This window comes from Corapipo altera, unplaced genomic scaffold (genome assembly GCF_003945725.1).
Source record: "Corapipo altera isolate COAL_440 unplaced genomic scaffold, ASM394572v1 1, whole genome shotgun sequence".
Classification (NCBI taxonomy): domain Eukaryota; kingdom Metazoa; phylum Chordata; class Aves; order Passeriformes; family Pipridae; genus Corapipo; species Corapipo altera.
Genome location: NW_020884873.1, coordinates 38,360,381 through 38,385,884, shown reverse-complemented (window position 1 = coordinate 38,385,884; position 25,504 = coordinate 38,360,381). Strand labels below are relative to the sequence as shown.

The 25,504-nt window shown below is 38.6% G+C and overlaps 1 protein-coding gene across 1 annotated transcript; it reads right to left on the bottom strand.

Annotated features, from left to right (window-relative positions):
• Window positions 1-12,735: 12,735 nt before the first annotated feature.
• On the bottom strand, window positions 12,736-25,455 carry ZCRB1 (zinc finger CCHC-type and RNA binding motif containing 1). The gene is made up of 8 exons (XM_027661436.1): window positions 25,222-25,455; window positions 21,176-21,263; window positions 20,990-21,018; window positions 19,712-19,823; window positions 19,522-19,629; window positions 18,096-18,205; window positions 17,917-17,992; window positions 12,736-16,574 (listed from the first exon to the last, which is right to left on the bottom strand). Exons 2-8 carry the CDS (start codon window positions 21,257-21,259, stop codon window positions 16,443-16,445), a joined length of 651 nt encoding a protein of 216 aa, XP_027517237.1. The 5' UTR covers window positions 21,260-21,263; window positions 25,222-25,455; the 3' UTR covers window positions 12,736-16,442.
• Window positions 25,456-25,504: the final 49 nt, after the last annotated feature.

Below are 25,504 nucleotides of genomic sequence, written 5' to 3'. Positions count from 1 at the left end.
TTTTGTCCATTCTTGCCTTCAAAAATCATTCTCTTTATTTGAGAAGTTGCACAATTTATATAAAGCTTGTTATATTTTCCAGCTAAATGCCTTTCCTCTGTCACAAGAACATCTAACATAACTGTAGCAGAGAACAAAATGACTACTGTCCTTCTCTTAGGGCTGCTCAGGTGTAGGCAGAAAAGCACTCTGCAAATGTCCCTGTGCAAACAACGCTCTAGCACACTTGTACCCTTCCCCGTCAGGAGGCACCAATTCTTGGGTATCATTTCTTAGAGTCTGCTGAGAGACTTATGAACTCTCATCCTGGGAACCTTTACTTTCCCCTAATCAGTCCAAATGAGGCAGGTGAGTGAAGCTTCCTGCTCACCCTGTCTAACCTGGAGTAGTTTCATTCTGACCTTGGAGGTGGATGGGCTCAGCTAGTGTGTACCAGGGAACAGGGGAAGGGATGCGTAACTATGAACTGCAGGGAGAACAACTCTTCATCCCAGCATAGCTGGATCTGGAAAAGGGCATCTGTCCATAACCTGGGATGCACATAAACTATTGTATCTTTTTCTTTAAAATGATTTTTTCTGTAAAAAGAGCCAAAGAAGCTACTTGTAAAGAAAGATATTTGGATAACAAAGTCAGCTACGCAAAAGTTATAAGATGCCAGGTGACTGCACAACCTTGATGCAGTACCTTGTGCAAAGTGTATTATGCAGTATCAGCATGTATTGTTCTTCCATGGGACCTCTATCTGGTTCACTGCAGAATACATATGAAGAAGGACTAATAAGGGGATTTTAAACTTGCTACTTTCTAACATTCAAAAGCTTCACCTATATTCTAATTACTATTCCTGTAATGCGGAGGGTTACATGCAGATGCATATATGCATGATGCGTGGACACACCTGTATATGCTTTGGAGAAAGTTCTTACCTGAAAGAAAAGTAAAAATGTCTTGAAAAAGATCGAAAAAATTATTAATTATGAGATTTGATTTTATCTCCCTCTATAATTCATGTTAACTTTGGATTTACAAGGTCATGTTAAACAATTTTTATAGGAAATAGCAAATCAATTTATCATAGCAAATGTAAAATGAACATGATCAAGCTTGGATGTGACTGCATGAACTGTCACATGAGGAGAAAATCTTGGCAGCTGCCTCAAAATAACCATTATTTGTCTCAAAGGCAAACAGACGAGAATGGCCTAAGGCCACTAAGAGCCGCAACACTGAGAAAGCTGAGATGAGGCAGAAAGCTGAGAGTAGAGCTCACATACAGGGGCACCTTTTGATATTAATCCTGCCTTTTTTCCAACTCTTTTCATTCTTTCAGCTTTCTTTTTTTTAATTTTAGTTTGTATATTTTTCCTTCTTCCAGAGTCTGAAGTAAATTCAGGAAGGCAACATATGCACATTATCAGCTGCATAAAAAATTTTAGTTTTTAGGAATCAGAGCTATTTTTAGGTAAAATTTCTTATGCTCCTGTGATTCTTGTGAAAAGACAATAAATGTGTAGAATGGACTTAAAGATGGGAAATCTGCCACATACTGAGTTCAGCAACCCTGTTGTCTAGCCTTCTGTCCCTTTACTGCTTTGTATTGCTTTTGTGAATGAGATACAGGGACATGATATATTGGCTTTTATTTGGTCCCCTAATTCCTGCTAAAGAGATGAGGAAATTATAACCACTTGGTAGCAACAGATATTGGATGAAGAAATACAGCAGGAAGGTAAACAGGAGGTTTCCCATTGATTTGGTGTGATCAAGGTAACACTACTGTTTTTTAAAAATACATAATTCATTTCTAAATGTCTATATAATTAAAGGGCCAAAAGGTGTCTGCATTTAATCAGAAAAACACACACAAAAAAAGAAACTGTAAAATATGAGAAACCTTCTGTCTTTAAAGACACTATTTTAATTCAGATCAAGTGTTTGTCAATTAAGGGCATTAACTGGGGACACACTCATTCTAACTGGCATATGCATTCATCCATGGACATAGCCTGCAGGGGTGGTGATCAATTATTCAACAAGACATTTTATGCTGTCTCCACCTTTCATAGCACATCATCCACTGGATTGTGATCAGTGGCAAATATCTGAACAGGAGCAAATGAGAAAACAATTAATATTTCTTGAAGCTGAGATTTTAATTTCCTCAGTAAAAACTCTCCTCAGTCACCAGGTAATGGAAGACACATGAGTCTAGTTCCTTCTGTTCTTTGAAAAGAGCTGAGATGGTAGTTTCCCATTTTCCAAATATCCCATATGCTTTAGCATTCAAACCTCTCAGAATTCTGCCTCTTCCATCACATTTATTGTCACCTCCTTCTCCCCCACATCTTTGCTGGTGGTCCAGCAGCATATTGATAGAGAACAGTGTGCTTTTCCAGTTTTGAAGCTGCCTAAGACTGCAGTCAGAAACGCTGCTCTGGCTAAAACTGATGTAAGTAATAAGATCACTGCCCCATACACTCTCCAGTTTCTTTCCCATCCTCCCCATCTACCTAGAGCTCAGTTTTCTTGGGTCACCCCAAAGCAAACTAAATCCTGTCTATTTTCTGTTGGATCGGGGGATCTCATTCGTCCTGAAGTTGCAAAATTCTTTGATGTGATGCAAATAAGAGAACAGGGACACACGTGGGAGTGGGGACCTGAAGACAGAAAGGCTGCCATCTTTGGTGGCAGCCCACACTTATACCAGATTAAGTGTAGTGTGAACCACTCTTGGAGAGGAAGGTGTTGACCACAATTTCTCTACTGAGGGAAAATATAATATTATAAAGTAACATAAGCTGCTTCCCACTCTTTTTGACTTCTTTAGTTTTCCTTTAATCATTCAGCTGGAGACACAGTTTATGCAGTTCAGAAATAAGATACATGTGAAAACTCCTTCAAATTAAATGGTTTGTTTTCTGTGGTTTTTCTTTTTCCTTAAACTATTACAAACACATTTTTGATGAAACCATGGAGGACTCTTTCTACACTCATTCTCTCAGTAAGTTATTTATACTTCACACCCTTGCCTTTTAGCACTAGGTAGGCTCTACAGCATATTTTTCATGTAGCAAATAGCCTTTTCCCCCCTTCTTAACAGGAAAAACATACCAGAGATCATTATAAAACAATCAAGATTATTAATCCTACTCTTCTCCTGAGGGAGCTGTCTTGTGTTTCTATTGTTCCGGGGTATTCATCTCTCAGAAGCGCATATTTAGTATTTCCCCCCCTGTATTTCTTGTTGTCATGGGTAATATCAAATATGGAGTAGAACACATGGGTGAAACTGCAGTATCTTTTAATCTCTCTCACTGTCTCCTAGGGGGTTAGGGATAAAAGCAACATAACTTGGGAGGCAGCATTTCAGTGGATCTTTTGGGGGGCAATTATTGTATCTACATTGTTAGGTGCATTTGCTTAGCATCTGGAAAAGGCCTGATGGATTTAAAACTGAGTTCAACATTTGGAAAAGAGAATGTATTCTGCTGTGAAATTAAAAGGAACTATTACTCTGTAAGAAATAAACTGTGCAGTTCTTACTTTTAAGTTAATAATAAGGTCTAGACCTAAATAAATAAACCTATTATGTAACTAAACTGTGTTCTCGGTGGAATTAAACACGTAACTAAAGAAGTCACCAAATTTCTGGTATCATTTCAGTCAAATATAAATGACCATTGAAAACTGGAAAAGAACAGGCAGCTAGGCTGGTTCTGTGTCCATCCATTGTCAAAACACTTTCTGATCATAAAAAACAGCTCTGGGGTTGTGTGAAATGTGTGAATATGTCTGCCATTACTTTAAAAATTGTAGCTATGCCTCAGTGGGAAAGGTCTTGAGAGAGGGAGCAAGCAAAAAGTACGTGGGATGGGACATGGTCTTGATAAAAATTTCAGAGGTGGGATGGGTCAGAGAAGGGAGTACCTCTAGTGTAGAAAGGTCAGTGTGAGGGATAGCTGAGAAGACTTGACAACCTTGCTGGAAAACCTTGCTGCTTGGCAATGTGCCCAGAAAAGAAGAGTTACCATGAAAAAGAGGCAACACACCTGCAAAGAGGATTGTCCCTCTTATTTTGTGCCTGTTAGCATGGAGCCTTCTCAAGAGTACCTACCCATTTACTGTCCCCCCAAAGCTGCACTCACAATACTCTGATCAGTGTAGATGGATGTCCACCTCCAAAGGAGGGGAAGTGGCTCCTACAGAAGGGAGGCTTGGAGCTGAGCTACCAGATCCCTGCTGTACTTGGGAACTATATCCCTGCTCCCAAACTAACCACAGCCAAATTCATTCTGGTACAAACAAGACATCCTCTGGCACTGGACTATACATTAGTATTCTTAGACTCTTTATAGGTCCTCTTCAAAGCCTTGATTAGGGTGCTTCACTACTCCAAGTCCTTTTGATGCCTCTCCATAAACCATGCACAAGGCACTGGCATGACACTTCTTATCCCTGGCCATTTGGCAGTGAAGGACTGCTGCACAGCATCTCCTCTCCAGAGCCTCAGCAGGTCTCTTCCCAGATCCAGTTCAAATGACATCTGTGAAGACTGAAAACAAATGGCACTTCTGTGTCACCCACTTTAGTGTGGTGACACCACATATCACCTGGGGACACACAGGTGATAGTGTCATTGCCAGCTACTATGGTAACAGAAACTTATGGTGCAAGGTAAAGGCTGTAGAGATCCACATGCAGCACCTGCAGGAAAAGGAAGAACAGGGTTGAGAATGGGTGCACTGAGAAATCAGCTTTGCTCTTGGCCAGAACAGTTATAAGTGGGCAAAGAACTGACCAAGAAAAGGTGAGGAGAGATATAGCAGGTTCAGTAAAATCCTGGAGAGAAAATATTTGATATGTCATGAGATCAACCAACAAGCACTTAACCCCTTTTCGGAACACTTCACCTTTTGAAGTAACTTTATAGCCTATCAGTATTACGTAGTATGTAGCTGCAATATTTTGGTGGGGTGTAAGGCATTCAAAAGCCAGGCCCAGTGCTTTGCCACAGCCCTTCAGCCCCCAGCACCATCACATCTGCCAGTGCAGCGCAGGAGCCAGGGATGGCAGACAGACCCACAGCTTTGCCCCACTACTCCATAACCCACTGATTTTCTTTCCTGTTATCTCCTACAATAAGTTGTAAAGCACTGTGGTGAAAGGGGACTATTAAATAAATAACAGCCAGTGATGAACAGCCTGCTTTTAAGCAGGAAACTGTGTGTCATTGAGCTTCTTGTTTCTGTCAGGGAAGAGAGGAATGAAGGAGAGGTGGTAATGACAGGGCCTGCCTCCAGGGAGGGAGCTGGAGACAGCATTGAGTGGGGTGGAGAGCTCAGACTGAGGCAAAGGGAGAAAAGGAATATAGTACAGTAAAATGAACATAGTGGAATAAATAAAGGACAAGCAAAAGAAAAATTTATTAGAACTGAAACAAAGCAGAACCACTGAAACTTTCAAAGCTATAAAAATGAGGAAATGAGAAAAAGTATGGAAACATTCTCATCAAAATTTATAAAATAGGTACAAGCTGGCACACTCGGAGAGAGAAAAAAAATGACAGGGAGACTTCGATCTTGTCTGTCTCTTTCTCTAATCTAGCCAGCAGTGTGCCCACATTCCCATGCAACATGACTATAATTATAAGCTGTGATCTATCAAAGTAGGACCTGGAAATTTTCATCTTATTGCTCTGCAAACGTACATGGAAGGCTGCAAAACTATTAAGCATTGACTCTTCTCATCTAATCACATTGTTCTCTAGGACCATGATTCTGTACATAATGAGAGTGCTAGGGTTTCCGGTGAGTAAGGCTTGATAGTATCACACAATTAGATAAGAAATGTAATGAACATGTCCAACACCTCAACAAGTTTACTGTCTCTCGGTGTCTAATGGAAATTGCTTGCAGTTGCCCCCGCTTTAAATGATGATACCACACAAGGCTCTCTTTCCAATTAATGAAAAGTCTTGAAATGTAAGAACATACTTAAAGAGCCCTTTTTTTCAGTTTTGTCACTTATTTGTCCTCAAGAGTCTGTTTCTCATTCTTGCTTTCTCCCACATGTTGATAAACTCCATGCTAACAAACTGAAGGTATTGAACACAAACAAGGCCTGAAAGTGTAGATTTCAGCTTTGACATTTACTACATTGCAATGAATGTCTCCCCCGACCACTCCACCAGAGCACCAGCATCCTGCTGTAAAGGTGTATAAACCCAGGTAAAGATAGGATTGCCCTCAATCTAAAATACTGAAGTATTTTATAAACGTGGTATTTGACGTTGTTAGTGATGGCAGGTTATTGATACTTAGAGGGGCATCACAGCTAGAGGCATAATGGAACTTGTTGGGGGTTGTGGGAAATACAGTCTATGGCCCCAGGCTTCCACATAGCCTTGAAAGACAGAGAACACTTATTAGCTTTGAAGATCTTATAACCTGCCTCCAAGGAAAAGAGAGTCTTGTTTTGCTAGACAGGAGCTTTGAAGATTTGAAAAAAACCCCAAACAACCCCCCAAAAAACATAACCCTCAAAGCAAAGAGACCCCTCCCCATCCAAAGCAACACACCCCACCCACTTTTAAAGGCTCCCTTTCTGAAACATTAATGTACCCATGAACCAAACATTAGCAGACCTACCATTCTCTGGAAGAGAGATACAGAATCTACTGAAAATTTAGATCAGACAGGAAAAAAAATGGTCAGGTGTGTGAAACCAGATTTAGGGGTTTCAGTCTCATTTTTGTCCAGAAAACCTTTAATAAAATATTCTGCCTAAGTTAGCAATCATCTTACCATTGTCTCCATAGGAAAAAGACACAAAGACAAGCCTTGAGCACAGATCAGTTCAGCTGGTGCAATAAGCAGAGGGCAGTAGCCCGTGCCAGCATGGAAAAACCATGGGGAGAAGCAAGGGTTGAGCAGAAGGTGCTTGCAGAGGTCATCAGAGGTAACTGATTAGCTCAGAAGCAACCAGGAAAGGAAGAGCTATTCTTATGTCCATTCAATATTCAGTAGTATCAGATGAAAAGCCAAGACAGCTGGTGTCCTATGTGATGCTCATTATTCACAAGTTTTCACAAGCATATTTTCCATTCCACATCCAAGGTTTAAAGACAGTATAGAACAGAATCTTCGTCACAGATCTCTGCAGACCCCCCCTCAGTTCTCATCTCATCGCTTTGTCTGTGAAAGGCTGAGAGCAGTGTTCCCACAAAATTTTCACTCAGGTTACAGTAGTAGCCTTTTTACCGTGTTGTTACTATGTCACAATAGCACAAATCCTAATGAAGTCAAGATAAATGACATCTACCACCTCTCTCATACGTGTAATATCTACACCCTTGTACAGAAAGACATGCGAATGATTAGAGTCTATACTGATTTTTTTACATTTCATCTCTTTGCTTGATAATTTTGTTCCAGGACTTTTTTTTATTTTAACCATGGGTCCAAAAATTCCTCAGCTCCCACTTTTTAAAACCAGAATCCGAGTGTACACTTATAGATGCAAATTGCCAAAGACAACTCCTAAAATTGCCTAGGGTCTTTATGTATTCTGGAAGGCCCAACCTCTTTAACAACCTCTAGTCAACTGAAGCATTCCCTGCTCCTTTCTGTCACAGCTGTACCTTGCACTCTGATAGATTGTTGCTAGCATTACAGTTGACTTCCTTAGTGAGGGCTGATCCCACCAAGGATGAAACACCCCTGCCTTTCCAGCTGCTACACTGAAGATTCCTCCCGGTGAAGGGTGGATCAATTTTCTCCCCTGTTTTATCCTTCCTTTGAACATATTCCTTGGTTTTTTGATATTCATATGGCACACACCACTGTTTCTCATTTGATTGGCTGATCTTTTGATTTTGACTCTGTATCCTTGTGCTAGTTACATTTAGCAAACTCCTCTAGGTTTTTTTTTTTGGTTGGTTGGGGTTTTTTTTTGGGTTTTTTTGTTTGTGGTTTTTTTTTTTTTTTTTTTTTTAAACCACTGTTGAAGATTTCATGGTTTACTTAAGTTGGGCTCTTATCTCACTTGTATTTTATTTCACTTTGAAGTATTTTGGAGTAGTGCCTTTATTACAGCTTAAGGAATTGCCTTTTTGCTTTTGCCTACTTCCCATGAGCTCCAAGTTCTCACCTCTCATTGCTTCACTTCTGTTGTGACTCTATTTGAAAATTAATGGAATTAATGATGATTTTACGAAGCGAAACTCGACCCACTTTCTCTGGATGGGTTGGGAAACCAGTAAGAGTGAATGACCAGTTGTGTGGCATTTCTTCTTAGCAAGGTGGCTTCTTTACTTCATATGACTTTCCTGTTTCTTAACAAATTCATGCCACGTGAATGATAGGCGTCTGCTAAGGCTCCTTCCACTCTCTCAGTTCCCTCTTGTAATTGAAATTTCAGTTGAAATGCAGTTTCCCTAAGCCAGTATTCAGCTGTAGTGGTGTTAGTATGAAACATGAACATTGGGAAACAGCCTGACTACGGATCTATAGAAATATAAATCAAAATATGGTTGGCTTGTTCTTATTAAAAGTGACAATCAGCTTATTTTTGTTTCTAAGTCAATAGCAGTACAAAAAATGAAACGCGTAACCTTAAGACAGTATCTTTGAAATCATGTACAAATATCACAGAGATTCCCCACCACGGTATTTTCTTTTTTTAGACAGAAAGATATGATTCTAAAGCGGGTATTTTCTGCCAGACATCAGCAGATTTCCACAGTGAACTCTGAAATCCTTAAAAAGGAGGGGAAAAAAAGAAAGAAAAAATATAATGGAACAGCTGATAAGCCTTTTAAGACAGCAACATAAAAAATGCTGCCTATCACAATACTATGGCACAAAATACATATTTTTAAACCAGTTATCAATGAATAATGCTCTCATCACTCAGACTGGAGGAATGTATGAAACTTGTACTTGAATATTCTCCAAAGGGATATGTCTAGACATTTGAAATATAGTTTGTTGGCCTCTCTCATCAGCTGAAGTCTAAGCATGATACATCTATCAATGAACATGGCAGCAAACATTAGCCTGTTTCATTGCTGTTTTTGCTATAATTCATTTAATGACGATCATATATATTTTAATAATCTCAGTGAACTAAATTTAACTTATTCATATTATGTGAAGGAACTACAACAAATACGAGAAAAAAATAGAGATGGCAGAGGAAAGTTTCCAGTCAGCAAATTTTGAAATTAATTTCTTGTGCCTTATTCATAATTAATACAAGTAATTTTAGAACAAAACATAAGACAAACTTATTATTAGTTGTTCACTTCGGCTAACTAGGGTTGTTTTTAAACATTTTACATTTTTTTGGTTAATTAAAAATAGATGGGCTAAGAAAGAAGATAACCGAACAACTCACATCATTAGCAGTTTACTGAAGAAAAAAGAACCTGAATGAGTAAAGTCTCCCTCAGCTGGAAACCTAGGCCTTTATTTAAATATTACATTTAGTCAATGATAATAAAAGTGGAAAAGTAATTGGACAAAATAACTCAATGAATGGCATAGCTGGAAAACAATGTTGTTTTTTTAAAAAACATCTTGCAGGTAAAGTACAGTTACAATGAGACATCCTGAAGCTGGTCTGTAGATTGGATATCAACATGTAAGAAATCCAGAACAGGAATCTCTCCATCTGAGAGTCAAGAATCTAGGGAGGAAATCATCATAAGCAGAAGAACAAACAGTATGTTATGAATAAGGAAAAAACTCTCAGCATAAATCATATCAAAGGAGAAATGAATAGAGACAAGACGACTTTGTCATCCAGACAGTTGGAAAAATTGGAGAAAGTTCTGAACAATGACAATCCCATGGGGGAAGGAGGGACAGGAGAGAAGGGAAGTGAGTTTAAGAGACACTAGCTTTCAGAAGCATCATTAGCTCTTACAAGTTAGTTACTGGCTCTTGAACAATAACTGCTGACGCAAAAGGTGGACTGGGAAGTAATTTGTGGCTTTAGTTTTCAAAAACAGCTGAGCCGCATCCACCTTTGCCATACTGCTGTGAAGTCTAGCACCTGAGAAAATCAGATAACTGAGTTCAATGTGAAAAACAAGCCTTCACTGCACCATGCAATATCACTCATTTCCTAAAAGAGCCTTCTTTAAACAGAAGGGAAGTAATGCTATCGGTGATAGTGTGTGTTGATTTTTAGTAAACCTATTTTCTCCCTTTTGTCCCTTATTCTGATGCTGAACTGTGCATTACCAATATTCTCAGTCTCACCTGCTATTTGCCTTATTTGTTTTTTTCTCACTTCTGGAGATCTTCTTCCTGTCCTACCAGGAATACATCCTGTTAATTTCCACAATGCTACTGTGCTGTCTGCATTCAAGCCTCTCATATCAGAATCTATTTAAATATAACACCTACATAAAAATAGTTTACAATAAATAGTTCTTCTATCAGACAGGTGTCACTGTGCCCCAGGAGAAGCCAGTTAAAGCATGAAGACAACATGAAAATGTAGCGACTCTAATTTGAATTAATATAATCCAAGTTATACTTCTATGCAACTGAAATAAAGTCTTTGCAGTTAGACCTGTTATACCTATGTAATCCAGACAGCCCCATGAATTTTATCTACATAAACTCTGATCTAAAGTACAGTTAAAAGGAGAATCTGTAGAAAGAAACCTGAAAATGTTTAGTGTAAGTCATGTACACTTATTCTGGATGCACATTTGGCTTATTCATTCTTGGCCCTGCCTGTCTCCTTCCCTCCTTCTCTGACTTCCAGCCACTGGAAGCAGTGAAATAACATCCAGAGAATGCTGTTACAATAATTACTCCTTGCCCCTTCTTTAAAGCAGCAGAGTAATGTGTGTACCCTGCTCCTACCACAGTCAAATCAAGGGAGTTAAATAACTTCCTGTCAACCAGTTTGCCATTTCAAAGGTGTGCAATACAGCGAAAAATCCACCATCCTAGAACAAATAACATAAGAGTGAAAAAAGGTGAAACTTTTGCAAGGGCTACTTTGTCCTGAACTCAAGTACTTTATTATGGGCTTGACCTAAATTGTGCAGCAAATGAAGAGAGGATTCTGGACATTCTCCAGCAGCTTCAGCTAAATTAAATATGAACATGAATAAGGCCCTGGGGCCCTGCATTCTCCAGGATGCCACAAGCATGGGACTCACAGAGAATCCAACCTTGCTGCAGAACTGTGTTACAGATTTTAATTAATTGAGTTTCCTCTGTTAAGCTTTTCCTATGAAAGCCTCCCACAGTAAAAACACTCCTTAAAAATGTTATGCTGCAGCAATGAAAATAAATCTAGCTGATGAATTTTCAAGAACTTTCTTTGAAAGAACATAATAACAAGAACTACAATCACTCATTTCAGATACTGGTTCATGAACTCAAAACCATCGCATCCAAGTACTGCATGTTCTCATCTTTCCTAACTGCCATATGCTGCTCAGCCATTTAATTTTATATGCACTCTCATGGCTCCAGGCTTCATGGGCAGATGGCTGTTTGCCACCTAATCAAATTCATACATCAAAGACATCCCAAGTAAGGTTCTTTGTAGAACTGTATCCTCCTTTAGTTTGTCTCATTTTCTTGGGCATTTGAACATCAGTACAAATTTGTACTATCAAAAGGCTCATAATTTTCTGATATAAGGCACTCATTCTTCAATTAAGCAAACAGTACAATCAGTTCTACCCCACTCTAAAAATACAGTTCAGTGCCTTAGAACTTCACAGCATAGCCACAGAGTCCTTAATATCCCTTTTGGTTCTATTTTGGGTCTCTCCTTCTTCCATAGCCACATCTGTTCTTTGAGCAGAACATATCTACATGCTCTGCCTCCATATACACAGTTAAAATAATGCATCTTTACTCTTGCAACCAAGACATGTTTTGCTGTACTGCACTGAGCTTGCTGCAGCGTCTAAATTTGGATGCCTTCTAATTCTCTTTGACTGCACATTGATAAAACTGAATTTTCATGGATTAGCTCATCTTGATGTAGGCTTGTGGCTGTTGCTTTTGATGAACTTAAAACCTCAGAGCTCCTTTTGATTCTCTGGAGTATCCTGTTCATCAGACAGAAAACTTCTCATATTAGTAACTGTGGTATTTTTTCAAGCCACTGTGACCTACATTGCCTCACTGGGTTGGTTAAATGTTTCACACCCTTTTATCACATTCTACTGACACAAGTTCTGTAACTCTCTGCCTGCTGTATTACTTATCACATCCATTAAATACATGCATAAACACACACCTTTTCTGTCTGAATGCACAGGAGGGTCATGGTTAGCCTGACAGTGATGGAGGGTTGCTTCTCAAACCTGTACAGTTCTTCAGCTGAAAAAATATTGCTTTCTTTTACATTGAGAGTCTCAGCTTATTCCTTCTAGGATATGTTTTACAGATACCAGGATAGATATGAAAAACAAGGTCATGTATGTTAAAAGTGACTAAACCCTCCATTTTACACCTTTTTCTCTAAAGAAGGAACAGTGTAGTAATTTTTAATGTTACCTTCAACATCTACAGAAAAAAAACCCCTCACCCTCTTAAGACCCGTAAGATAAACAAAGTTGCTGAGTAAAGGACATCTAAAAATGGCTTTGTAATTTATACTAAAAAGAAGCAATATCCAATATCAGTTATTTTAAGATAGCACATTTTGAAGAATATTATTTGAAATATTTTTATAGAAGAGCAATGATGAAATAGTGACAGAATATATAATCGTATTGACACTGCAGATGCGAAATAGAATAGAAACGCTTATAGTAGCACTTCATAAATGCCATTTTAAAATATCACATTTTACATCTAGCTTTTCTAAGCAATTTAATATTTTTTGCCTCAGAAGACTACAGCTAGACAGCCTGCACAGCTCACCTTCCCATGCTACAGTAAGTCATCTTTGCAGATTAAAGGGCTATCCCAGAGAACACAGTGTTTACACTTTGTAAACAAACAAAGTGTTTACAATTTGTTCCAGACATCATATATTTAGCTACACACAGTTCTTTGTATTTACAGTCCCTTCTATTGCTCTGTTGAGAGTAGTAACCTGAATATGCTGAGAACGTAGTGGGAGCCTGTTAAACATGGACTAAAATTACTCCTGTGTTTCATAGCTGCAATGGTTTTAACAAGTGCTGCACAGGCACAGTGTGAGTAATACCATTTATATTCAGTTAAGCTAATCGTCCTTATCTCACTTCCATAGCCCCTTCCTCCACAAGAACAGATAAAAGGCATCTTCTAGTGGCTTTTGAAACACTACTCTGTTAGCCATTTCAACAGATAAGAGGTCCTATGACCCATAACACATTTTGACAATTTTCAAGCTGTTTGGAAACTACGAAAGATAAAATCTAATAAGTGGATGTTTGCAGAAAGATCCAAGTTTTTGACATTATTAAAAAAAAAAAAATCTGCAACTTATCAGAGCCATATTATCTACACTCTAAAACTAGCAGTCAGCTTGCTAACCTAAGCTAAGTCCTCAAAGTACTAAAAATAACCTCAAACCAACACACCTCCTGCACACGGCCCCCTCAGAAGACAATCCTGTGGTTTTTCTAACAGCAACAATAAAGTGTTCTACAAGGTGATTTTTATTCTTCTCTCTTTTGATAACAAGACTAGAGTCTCACCTTGTCTGGCCCAGAGCCATACAACCACCAAAACTGCTTTCTCTTTCTGGAGTTGGTGCTTTATGATACCACACCAACAAAAGCACCACTCTGTTGCTGAAGTTTTGCAAAATAATTGCACCCTATTGGCCTGACCTAAATCAGGAGCCTAGTTAACACTCCCCCTTGCTCCTCAGTGCTGATGGGACTCTGATGGCAACCTGAAGCCGTGCTGCTTAGAGTAGGTGATGGTGGACATGAATAGGAGCAAAACCCTCCAGGTTCAAAGATCAGAAAGAGACTTCATTGACAAGTTCTGGCCTTTTTTTTCAGGATGAGGCAGCTGCATCAGGGGCTGCTGCCAGAAACAATTTTGTATTTAAGTTAGCAGAACAGGTACTCACACTATCTAACAATGGTTATCTAATGCTAGTGCTCTGAATTCCTCACCTAGAAATGCTTTGTTATCTTGCCAACAAAGAATAGAAATTTAAAATTATTCAGAAGATCAAGTGCAAAAATCTGACTCCTCCCAAGTCCCTCTAGATCACGATTTAGGCATTTGGTGTATTTTCTTTACCCTGACTCTAAGGCAAAAACAAAAACTATAAGCACTGCTAAACAATAGAAGTTCAGAGTTAAGAAAACTGTTACAGTAAGATGACTTAAGGGAAGGAATTCTAGATGCCAATTATGCACAGAAGCAAGCTTATTTTTATTTTTCTCTTCCAATGTCACCTACCTCAACTGTTTATGCTTGGTACAAAAGAGCATGGAGGAACAACACTGGGTCAGTTGTAATAGTCTGGACTGAGCTATTGCTTCATGCTGACAAGAGCAAATCCTACTGGGAAAGCAGTGAGGCAGAAGCAGCAGACTAGAAAAATATATCAACATGCTTCAGCTACTGCAGCTCTTGAAAAAGTACTTTGTTAGGTCAGAACAAGGGTCAGTTTTGGGTTTTATGCTTTCTGACAAGACACCAGTAGCAAATATGAAACAGTAAAGTGTGTAAGAACAATACATTCTGAGACTGTTAATATCTCTGTATATTTTAACTGTTAGAGGTAGCCAGCAACTGAGGATATTTCTGAGTGGAGACTTTATTTAAACTAACATTTGAAAATCTGTTTCACATATAAGCCTAATCCCTTTGACTGCATGACCCTGAAGTCTCCTAGCAGTGAGTTCCACTACTACATTACATAGTGTAATGAAATACAATTTTGAAACTTGCTGCCTAATCACTTCATTGAAATCTTAACTCTTACAAGCTATCAAATATTCCCAAACCAAAGTCATGGACAAGGTCAAACTGGTCCTCTGTCCCATTTTAGTTTTCTATCTTTTTTAAAAAACAGCATTGAATATGGTACTTGAAAAGAAGACAAACCCCAATTTTAAGTAGTGGTCTAATATTTTTGTTTGTTTTGCTTTCTTTTTTTTTTGACTGTCACTAAGTTACACCTGGCACTTTAGCACTCTGCTATTCAGTAGCAAGAGATCTTCCCAAAATTCAGCAAAGGAAGCTTCAGATTTAATATATAGTACTTTCAGTAAAAAGTCAGTCTTAAAAACATTCCTTTGATTACTGAGTCGAAGACCTTCCTATGTGTAGAACCCAATATTCCTCCTTATTCTGATGGCTTGAGTAGCTTGCAGAGAAAAAACTTTTATTACCTTATTCTTGTTTCTGAATTCTTGTGTTTATGGAGGAACACAAGCACAAGAATGACCTTCGGAACGAGACTATACACTAGCTTCAATGGGGGGTGTGTGTGTGTTTCTTTGCTTTGCATCTTATGTATTTGAATGTAAATTGGTATTAAAAATAGATAATTTTTAGGAATATTTGGAAGAAAATTAAGTCCTGATGGTTAAACAGTAAGAACTGTAAGAACAGTAAGAACAGTAAGACATCAAGTGTCTGTGGTTTTGGGAATGATCACTGGTACAGGAGAACATGACTAGAACCCTAGAGATGTAAGGATGGAGACCCTATTTAAAAGGTCTTGACAGCTTTATTTGCAAAACAGGTGCCCACACACTTTGCTCAGAGACCACAATGGTTCCAAGTATACATGAAAGCTAATTTTTAAGCATGTAGGAAACTTCGTGCCTTTTGAATTTTGCCAACAGGTTCAGATGGCTGTGAACGTAGAACTGTGACCCAGGTTAGATACAAGTACATTAGAAACGCTATGGATAACCATAATTATCATGTTAGGCACCCAAACTGCAGTCAGGAAAAACAGTGCTGATGTGACAGTAATTTCTCATCTACTGTATGAGGAGTTAAAGGACTAGTACAATGCTTAAAGCTGAAATTCGACCCTATGAAGAGGAACTAGTGCAAGATTCACATTTGACTAAAGTACTGCTAAAGCTTCCTGCTTCCAAACAAGCAGTAAACAGACCAATACATAAAGAATCAGTGGTGCTAACAGTCATCCTAAGAGGAATCCTCTTGGGAAAAAAGCTGTGGGAAAGTTGTTAGGAAAGATTTCACTTCCAGGGTTTGGGTCTAGATACAAACTGTAAGCAGTATTCTCATAGATACTCTTCTGGATTTAAGCGTATGAACACACCATTTCCTTAAGAAGCTGCCTTGAAAGGTGAAGTTTTCAGAACAGGTATAAAAAGACAGGAGGGTGAGAGGACAGAATAAAAATTCAACATGATTTTCAGTGTCTCCAACACCAAAACAAACCTATATTACAGATCACTTTGTAGCAATTTACAAAAGGTACACTACATATATTATATATACATATAGAATAGTATTATTTCAATCACTAAGTTCTTCCTCATCACTGAAATAAGCACTTTTCTTAATCCGTGGACGTTTCGAATCATCTGAAATTGAAGATTCCCCTGCAGTCTGCGTCCATCGCTGTTGTTCTTCCTCAATTTTGGCTTGCTACAATGAAAGAAGGAAAAGTATTAGCTAGGACTAAGAACAACTAAGATGCATTACACATAATAATGCTAATTATTCATACACATTGAATCATTAAATAATTTAGAGAATTGCAAGGGTTTATCTCCATTTCCAGTAAACTGTGTGATAAATGCACTAGGAAACATTTCTGAAAGTATTTCTCACACACAAGCAGTCTTCTACACCATTGCAGGCCACATGGACTATCTTGTATTTTCAAAAAGTGGAATTTTGCCCATGGCAAAAAATCTATAGAGTAGTTAAGATCTGAAGCAAAGAATGCCTCACGTTTTAAACTGATGTTATTGAATCAGCTTTGTTCCCCTAACAAGTCTTCTAACAGTTGTCTTTTGCAATCATTCATTCACATAATGAATGCCTTTGGGGATTATTTTTGAAGGTTATTCAGTTAAAGATTTAAATAGAAGCTTCCTATTTTTACCAGATAAAATTTTTGGATGGTGAGAGATATGGAAATGTTTCTTGGCTTCATAGGTTTTATTTTCAATTGTGGAGTTTTTGGGGAAAGGGGGAATAATTGTGCATATTTGAATTATTTTTTTGGACTATATAATGTAAAAATTCTGTACTCATTACAGTCAGATTCAGAACAAAGCTGTGCTAATAACTCCTGAGGGTTTTTTTGGGGACAGGCACACAGCGGACAGCTGTTGACCAGGGAGTAAAGAAATTTGAATAACAGGTCAGGCTTGCTCTGCGTAGTGAAGCAGAAGTGTGTAAACAAGTAATAAAGGCAGTAATACAGATGTCAGACAAACTCTCTATATAACAGAATATGGACTCAGTATGTTTCGAGAGATGAGTCTACTAGAGACTGCGATGGACTGTACTAGGCAAAGGAAGTGCCCCAGAAATACATGTTGTTCAAGGATAGTCCAGTGAGGGCAGAGGATGTGTCCAGTCATTCATACATAACTGTGTTTCCCCAGCTGCTCAGTTAACAAAGTAAAGAGGGATTTGTGAACAAAAATCTAGCAGGGCACTGCAGCAGAGATGACAAAAAACTAAGCAGCAAAGGAGCTTGAAGGAAATAAAAAGCTGCAACACATAATACAAAATAAATACACATAAACCAGCAATAATGAAAGTGCAAAAACCCCAAACAAAAGCCCACTGAACATGACTGCAATGTGAAGATGTAACTACAGTTACCAACTGCTGCTGCCAAACAAGAGCCCCGGAGTGCTATAGAGCAGACAGACCTATGCACATATCTCAGAGCTTTTGAAGAGCATCTCAAGAAGGAAGTAGATTTGCATTTAAATAATAATAATAAATATGCAATGCTTCAATTTTGTACCTGAAAAGCTATGGCTTGGCTGAGGCTATCCAGAGCAGGGTCTTCTCCTTCCTCTTCACTTTCTCCTTCCTCCTCACTTCATTGTGCAGAGAGAAAAAGAATAAAACTTCTTTAATTTAAGTGTTTAGTACGAAAAAACTTCCTAAAAGAAGTAGGAACATGCAAGTAAATATACATACATTTCTTCTGGCTCAACTATTTTCTTTTTCTTCTTCTTTTCTTTTTTCTTCGGTGGCTCTCGCTCTCCTAGCATATTCTTAGGACAAGCATAACTTAAGTGTCCTGCTTCCTTGGAGAAAAAGAAATATTGCTTAACACAAACCATTACAAACAATTATATGTTAAAACATATCATGAGGGAAGTTAATGTAAGACAGTTCATGGAGAAAAAAATGGAAGCAATTAGTAAGATAAATGGAATGCTGAATTAGCACACAGAAGACAAACTCCCCTCTATAAACTTGCCATGGAAATTAAGAGATTGGTGGTGATATGCACGTTTAACTGCATACTAAGAACAAGCCATGAACACAAAAGATTTCTTTGGCTGCTGAAATAGCTGAATATACTACATACAGTTTATATTTAAGATAGAAATCTCAGAATTAACAAGTTAAGACACAGAAGTGAGACAACATTTTTGCTGTTATGAATATAAATCAAGTTTGTATTGGACATTAAATACCATCTGAATCTCAATGTCCTACATCATTACATCCAGGAAAAGTCAGAAATTGCCTAAAACTTAAAACTCACTGCTAGATAAAACAGTTGTTTCCACTGCTTATTTTACTGCCAACTATGTTGTGAACTTCTAAAGATATAGCAAAAGCAGGTATTTTGAAGCAAAGACTAGGAGATTTTCATTCGCAAGCAGCATTATACTGACACTCAGATTTGTCTGCTCATCAGCATGTTAAGCATCTGTAACATGCACGTATTTTTCCCCTACCCCCAGAATCTTGAATAAAAGACAGAAGGGGTACTATCATTCCTGACAATGATACAACGTGCTATGCAAGTTGATAATATCAACCAAAAAAAATTTAACAGCACAGGCAGGATTAGCAATGGCCAAACTGAAGACACCAGCTAAGATTCTGTGCTCGTTTTGGCTGGGATAGTTGATGTTCTTCACAGTAGCTGGTACGGGGCTAGCTATAGTTTTGGATTTGTCCTGGAAACAGCGTTGATTACACGGGAATGTTTTAGCTATTGCTGAGCAGAGTTTACACAGAGTCAAGGCCCCTTCTGCCACTCATCCCCCTCACCACTGGGTGGGTTGGGGGTGCACAGAACCAGGACGACTGACCTAAAATGACCCAAGGTATATTTCTAGATCAGATGATGTCATGCTCAGCCATAACACTAATGGGAAGTTTGGCAGGGGGGCTCTTGCTCAGGGATTACCTAGGCATCGATTGGTTGGTGGTGATCAATTGCTTTCATTTGCATCACTTGCCTTTCTTGGGTTTTATTTCTCTTTGTTATTTTCATTTTCATTACCATTTGCTATTATTACTACTATTTTATATTATTTCAATTATTAAGCTATTCTTATCCCACAACTTTTCTCCATTTCTCTACATTTTTGGTTTTACTCACCCCACATTCGTAACACTTAGACTTATCAAAGTAGTTACGCCTGCGAATGAATTCTGCTGCTCTTCCATTATCAATGGCAATACTTGCTTTTATTACTCTTCCAAACAACTGAAGAAAATTGGAAAGAAAAGGTAAATGTTTTGGGACTGAAAACCCAACCCTCCTGCCATAATGACTTTCCACAATTTACCTGTTTGTTATTAAGTGCCCGAGAACAGTTTTGTGCAGATTCTTTATCCAAAAACAAAATAAAGGCAACTCCTTTGCTCTTCCTGGTGTCTTTGTCTTTCATAATAGTAACTCTGGAAACATATAACTGCATTATTGATACACTAAAATGACTTCAGAGACATTTTTTCCATAAATATCTCAGTGGGATCTTAGCTTTGTTATATAGCAAAAAGGTTAAAGTATATCTAACAATAAAAATGCTCAATAAAGAGAAATTCAAAGGAACAGCTAACCTGGCCATGTGCTTACAGGTAGAGTGGAGATGATTTTAAAAAAGAATGTGGGGTATTTCTGGGGACAGTGTCACTTAATTCGCTTGGATGACCTGAACAGAGAACATACTCTTTAGATCTGCAGGCAACCTAACTACGCATACTGGAGGTGACAAAAAAAATTCAGGAGTAATCTAATCACTGCTATTATTGCTGAAAAACACAGTGCATTGAACTGCATCCAAACTGAGAAATCTATGTTTGTGTAGAACTAATCAGCTAAACAGGTTCACAGTAGGAAATGCTAAGTATGTGCAGTATTGTTCTACAAATATCTCCAGCTGAAATCCAAGGATTATGGATACATGTGTTATTTCACATGACATATGAAGTTAAATCTTCAGTCTAACATTGATATCAACAGCTTCAATAGCACATTAAGAAATTCAAGAAGAATCTAGATGCAGTTAAAAAAAAAAAAAAGTTACAAGACAGGGCAGGGGGGTGGGAACCTACACAACTTCAACTCTTGCATCCTTATATCTAATTTTAGGTAAAATACTAAGCAGTCACAATAACAAGCCCCTCTAGAATCACAAGCAGAAAACTGTACATTGCAATTGTGGGAACTGTGATATCTAATTGACATAAGTAAAAGCTCTCACTTCTACACTTATCCATTGTGCCCCACACATGTTCAAGGGAAGGAGAAAAATACTTACTAGAAGAATACTACTTCAATTATTTCAGAGAAAAGACTGATGGTATGTAACGACATTCTACTTGCTCTTAGGAAATGGTTAGCAAAACCTGTCCCTAGCACAAATATTCTTGTACTACGTATGTAACTGCAAGAACTTCCAGTTGTTAAATTAAATTTATACTTTATTAAAATGAACAGAACTTCAATACAGTTCCACATTCATGCTTTAATTATAAAAAGCTCAAGACTTTCAAGTGAAGGAAAGACATTAAATATTTAAAATGAGAGATACAAAAATAGAAGGCCATATCAGGTCACTTACTTGACAACTTTCCCATACTTTGAAAATATCTGAAATATAAAACAAAATAAAAAGATTTAGCAACAGACAATTGCATTTCATTAGTAATAAATTTATCACAACAAACTGATATATATCAGTATTGATTTTACACTCAAAATTGTTGTCAGTAAATTAAATCTAAACAAAGCAGCTCTTAAAACTTACCCTGTACAGATCATTGTTCGTCAAAGCAAAGGGTAAATTGGACACATACACTGTGCTTTTGCTTGGTGCCAACCCACCACTCATTTTTCTGATAACAGGAGAAAGAGAGAAGAGTTAAACTGTATTCAACAGAGAAATCAATTAAAATAACAGTTGCAAGACTTTCAGTTGTATTTCAAACCTAGCCCAGACAGCCACGATGAAGTTGCAGAAAAGCATAGCTCTTATTTCCCTTTATCTCCCTTACATCATTTTACATGGAAATTAGTGTTTGCCTTCATGGGCTACAGAAGACATACATTCCTTCCTCCTCTCATTCAACATAAAATAAAACACAATCAGTTAAGTGAAAAAAAGCTTTCCTAAAGCAGAGCCCTAATTATTGGAGAGAGAGAGAGAGAGAGAGAGAGAGAGAGAGAGAGAGAGATACATTTTAAAGTCAGTGTAGTAAGATGCTAGAGCAGCATGCATTTCCTCTTGTAGCTATTGCTCAGGTTTCTACACTCCTCTAGAACTCCAAGTGTATTCCAGAGCTGACCATAAGACAGCATTCTCCCCTAGAAGCACTTCCCTTCCTCCTCCTAATTAAGCAGCTGTATCCCGGCAAGAAACAGGGCAATTTCAAAGCCATTTTCACTTCCAATCTTTTCTATGGTCTTGAAACTAAGTACATCTGGAAACAATGAATCAATTAAAAAATACTGTTATAACCACATACACATCTTCTAACACTAGGTGAAGAGTAACTGAACTAACCAGAGAAAGAACAGCCAATGTTTTTCTTCCCATTTGGACATTTCCCAAAATTTTAAGTGATGTAAAGTCTGTGTAAAACATTCTCTTTGATCCATTCTGTAGCCATGGCTCAGACCAAGAGCTAAGTGAGTAAAATTTAAGATCAAAACACAGCCCTTTTGAAAGAGCACACCAAACAGTACAGCAAATCCACTACCTACACAGTCCAATTGCTACCTCCTTGTCCAGTTTCCTAGAGCCTTATTACTGCTTCTCGGCACTTCTAGCCAATTTCTAATTGAGGATTAAGCCATTTCTTCAGCAAAACCAACTCATTTTTAAAATGCAGACAAAAGCTGATCAAGGGATAAAAAACCTGAAGTATTAAAAGCAACATCTGCCATACCACATAGTTTCTTATGTGACTTTTTGGGTAGCTAGTCTGAAGAGGTTGCTTGGCTAAGTGCCAACAAAGTAACTAATATCATATTATAATCTGCCTGATGTTTTCAGGCATTTCATGATTCAGCCATCTGAAGACGTGATATTCCCAACAGGCACAGATTATCCAAGTGTTTTGCTTCTTTTTCCTGATATGCTTATTGTATCACAATTCATTTGAGTGCCAGTTTCCAAGTGATTGAATTTTGAGGTTCTCCGTGTTCAGAGACAGTTTTTTTTGGCATGAGCAAAAACAGAAACATAAAGGTTAAGCAAATGAAAACAGAATAAATTTTCAATAAAGGCCATACATTGCATCTGGTGTTATGCAGACTGGATTCATTATCCCAAATTCCTTTCTGCTTGGCATTAGTATCCTTGACAAGCCTAACCAAACTGACTTGGCAACATTCCACACGAATAGATGGCCTGAAGTGGAGTTATCCAGATGTACAATGGATAGAAGGACTTGGTAAGATTGACCTTAATGCTGCACTATAGTACATCGCCAGTGCTAATATATTGCAACAGTGGAGGAGAAAACAGCAGAGGTGAGCCTCAAGTGCCTGATGACAGCAATTTCACTCTGCCTAAATGACAAAAGAAGCTGGAGCACCCTGTAACAGGAGATCAAGCAGCCCTCATTGTAATGGGCAGGCGCCCATTGCTGGAGAGCAGTCAGTATGCACATTCCACAGCACCACAGTGCAAACCTCCAAAGAGGAGGTGATACATCATGCAGAGATTACTACGGCCCTAATAGCTCAGTTGTTAGGAAATTATTAATGAAGGTAGCCTGCAGAACCACCATTTTCAGCTGCACGCTACTTTTTCCAGAAACAAGCTAGAAGAGTTGCACCTTGGAGTGCTGGCTGAGGTTGAACTTTGTTTCTAGTCCCCTGAACAAATTTAAATGTAACAGTTTTGCTGCTCCAACTGCCCAAATATTTTTAGCAATTTGTATTGTTTAGGACTGTTGTGCAAGGATTTCTTATTTTTAATGTCTGACTCACTGGACAGGCACAACTTTAATACAAGACAGAGGACTGTAACTGTAGGGCTATCATCATTTACTGTCTGATGATTTTTAGTGGGAGGAGTAAAAAAATACCAGTTCCAGCTTTAAGGCAGATCTCCAGGTGAGACATGTCATCTGGAGGCTCACCATTACAAGGCTGAGAGGCCTTCTATTTCAGGAAGTTTCTGACTTCAGAGAACTGTCCAATAAAAATTTAACACTTTCATCATATTCTTTCTCCTTGATCACTAGTCACTCTGCTCAGCTGGCAAAAAAAAAGTAAATATCCCCTTTCCTCAAGAAAAAAAAAAAAACCAAACAAAGCAACGAAAAAACAACATCTGAGCTTTCTACTTGTTGCAGGAGACTCACCTTAGAGTCATGTACAGCCTGACTTCTATATCGTGCTAGAGCTCTCTGACAAATCAAAACATTTCTGTTTTATCCTGGATGCTTTTATGGGGTTTCCCTGATCTTCAAGGTATTACCTGATCAGTTAACTTTAAAGCATCAGCTGAAAGCTGATTATCCCCATGGCACTGAGCAAAATTCCCACTAATGTAACAGCCTCTGTGTAATATTAATGTCACCTTCATAATTTTTACATATTAACTTTGAGGATAGAGTTGTCTCTCATTACAATGACTTCTTGAATTCAACCTTTTTTGTCTTTTCTACCAACTTGAACTAAAAGAAGCCATTCTTTGTCAAGAACCATCTGTCAGCAATGATTAAGTCTCCTGAAAAATAGATCAGGTACATGAATATGTTTTGTTTGAATCCAATATGCTTAATGCAGCATCTGTCACTAGCGCTGGGGACATCACAAGAAAAGACAATGATTAATTTTAGTAATTGGCTTTTCTATTCTGTCGCAGAACACATAAGGGCACCAGTAGAACTGTTCAGATGCCTCTGAAGCACCAAGTGGAGCCTAAATTTACTCATACTTCCATGACTTAACATCAGTGTTTCCACTTAAGCACAAATTTGTGTGTTTAAGTGCAGAGCAGCAAGGTCAGATTTATAATTTAATCAATTAAAGTAGCATAAATGATTTGTGAACAAGTTTCTCAAGGCTTGCTCACTCAGGCCAACTAATTGATCCTTAAAACACAGTATTTTATTCCTGATTTAATAGCATCAACAGAGTTTAGACCCAAATCAACAAACCATTACTTTCAGAGGAGCTTGGCTCAGGCTTATAATCAAATGTCTGTGGTAAAGGAGGAAACCAAACTCATGTTTTCCTTGGTTCCTGTCAAGGGTATTAACCACTTCCTACAGTTCTATCCTACAGAGGGGGTATGGAATAAGCTGTCAAAGCATAATCTGTTTTATCTCACAGTCATCTAAATAGTACAAAGCAAATATTAAACAGGATCAGAGTTTGGTAAACAACGTTAATGCTATCAGCAAAGAAAGAAAGTCTGCCCAAGCCAAAGAGGAACGTAAAAAGGATCCGTCTGAATTGAACCACTCTTATGCACTAATCTAGCTACAAAAACTTAGGGACATTAAGTAAGCGAGCATCAGACCACTAGCAGGGACTACCTTAAGTGCTTTCTTAACAGTCTTTTTAAAGCGATTTCCAGTATAGCCAAGATGGGAGAAGAGCTGTTTGGTTCAATCGCATCTGGTCTCGCCCAGAACCTCACCCAGGAGGGGCAGATCTGGGTAGCTTAGTTGGTGACGGCCCTTCCTCCTCAAACCCCAGCCGAGAGACTTGACTCCATTTCAGAGCTCGGTACGTGCAAACCCCCATTAAGGCAACAGAGCCACTGACTGCTCAGGAACCTCCACACGCTGTACTAAAGCTTTTGGCCGTAGCATTACCCCGCGGTTCCCTTACCACAGCACAGTCCCGACCAGCTGCTTGTTTCGTCCCTTCCTACGCCGCAAAAGCCCGAAGAGAGGGAGCTGTAAACAAGCGCTCCCACACGCCCCCGTCCCGGAGGGCTCAGCCCGCGAGGGAGCCCATCCTGCGACGCGGCACTGGAGGACGCGCAGGTCCCTACGCGATCGGTCCGGATTCTCGGCTCACCACCTTCTCGCTACTTCCCGCTCCCACCGCCCCGATCCCGTCGCGCTTGCGCTGACGCAACGCGCCCGGCGCGGCTGCGGCCAATGGGCGG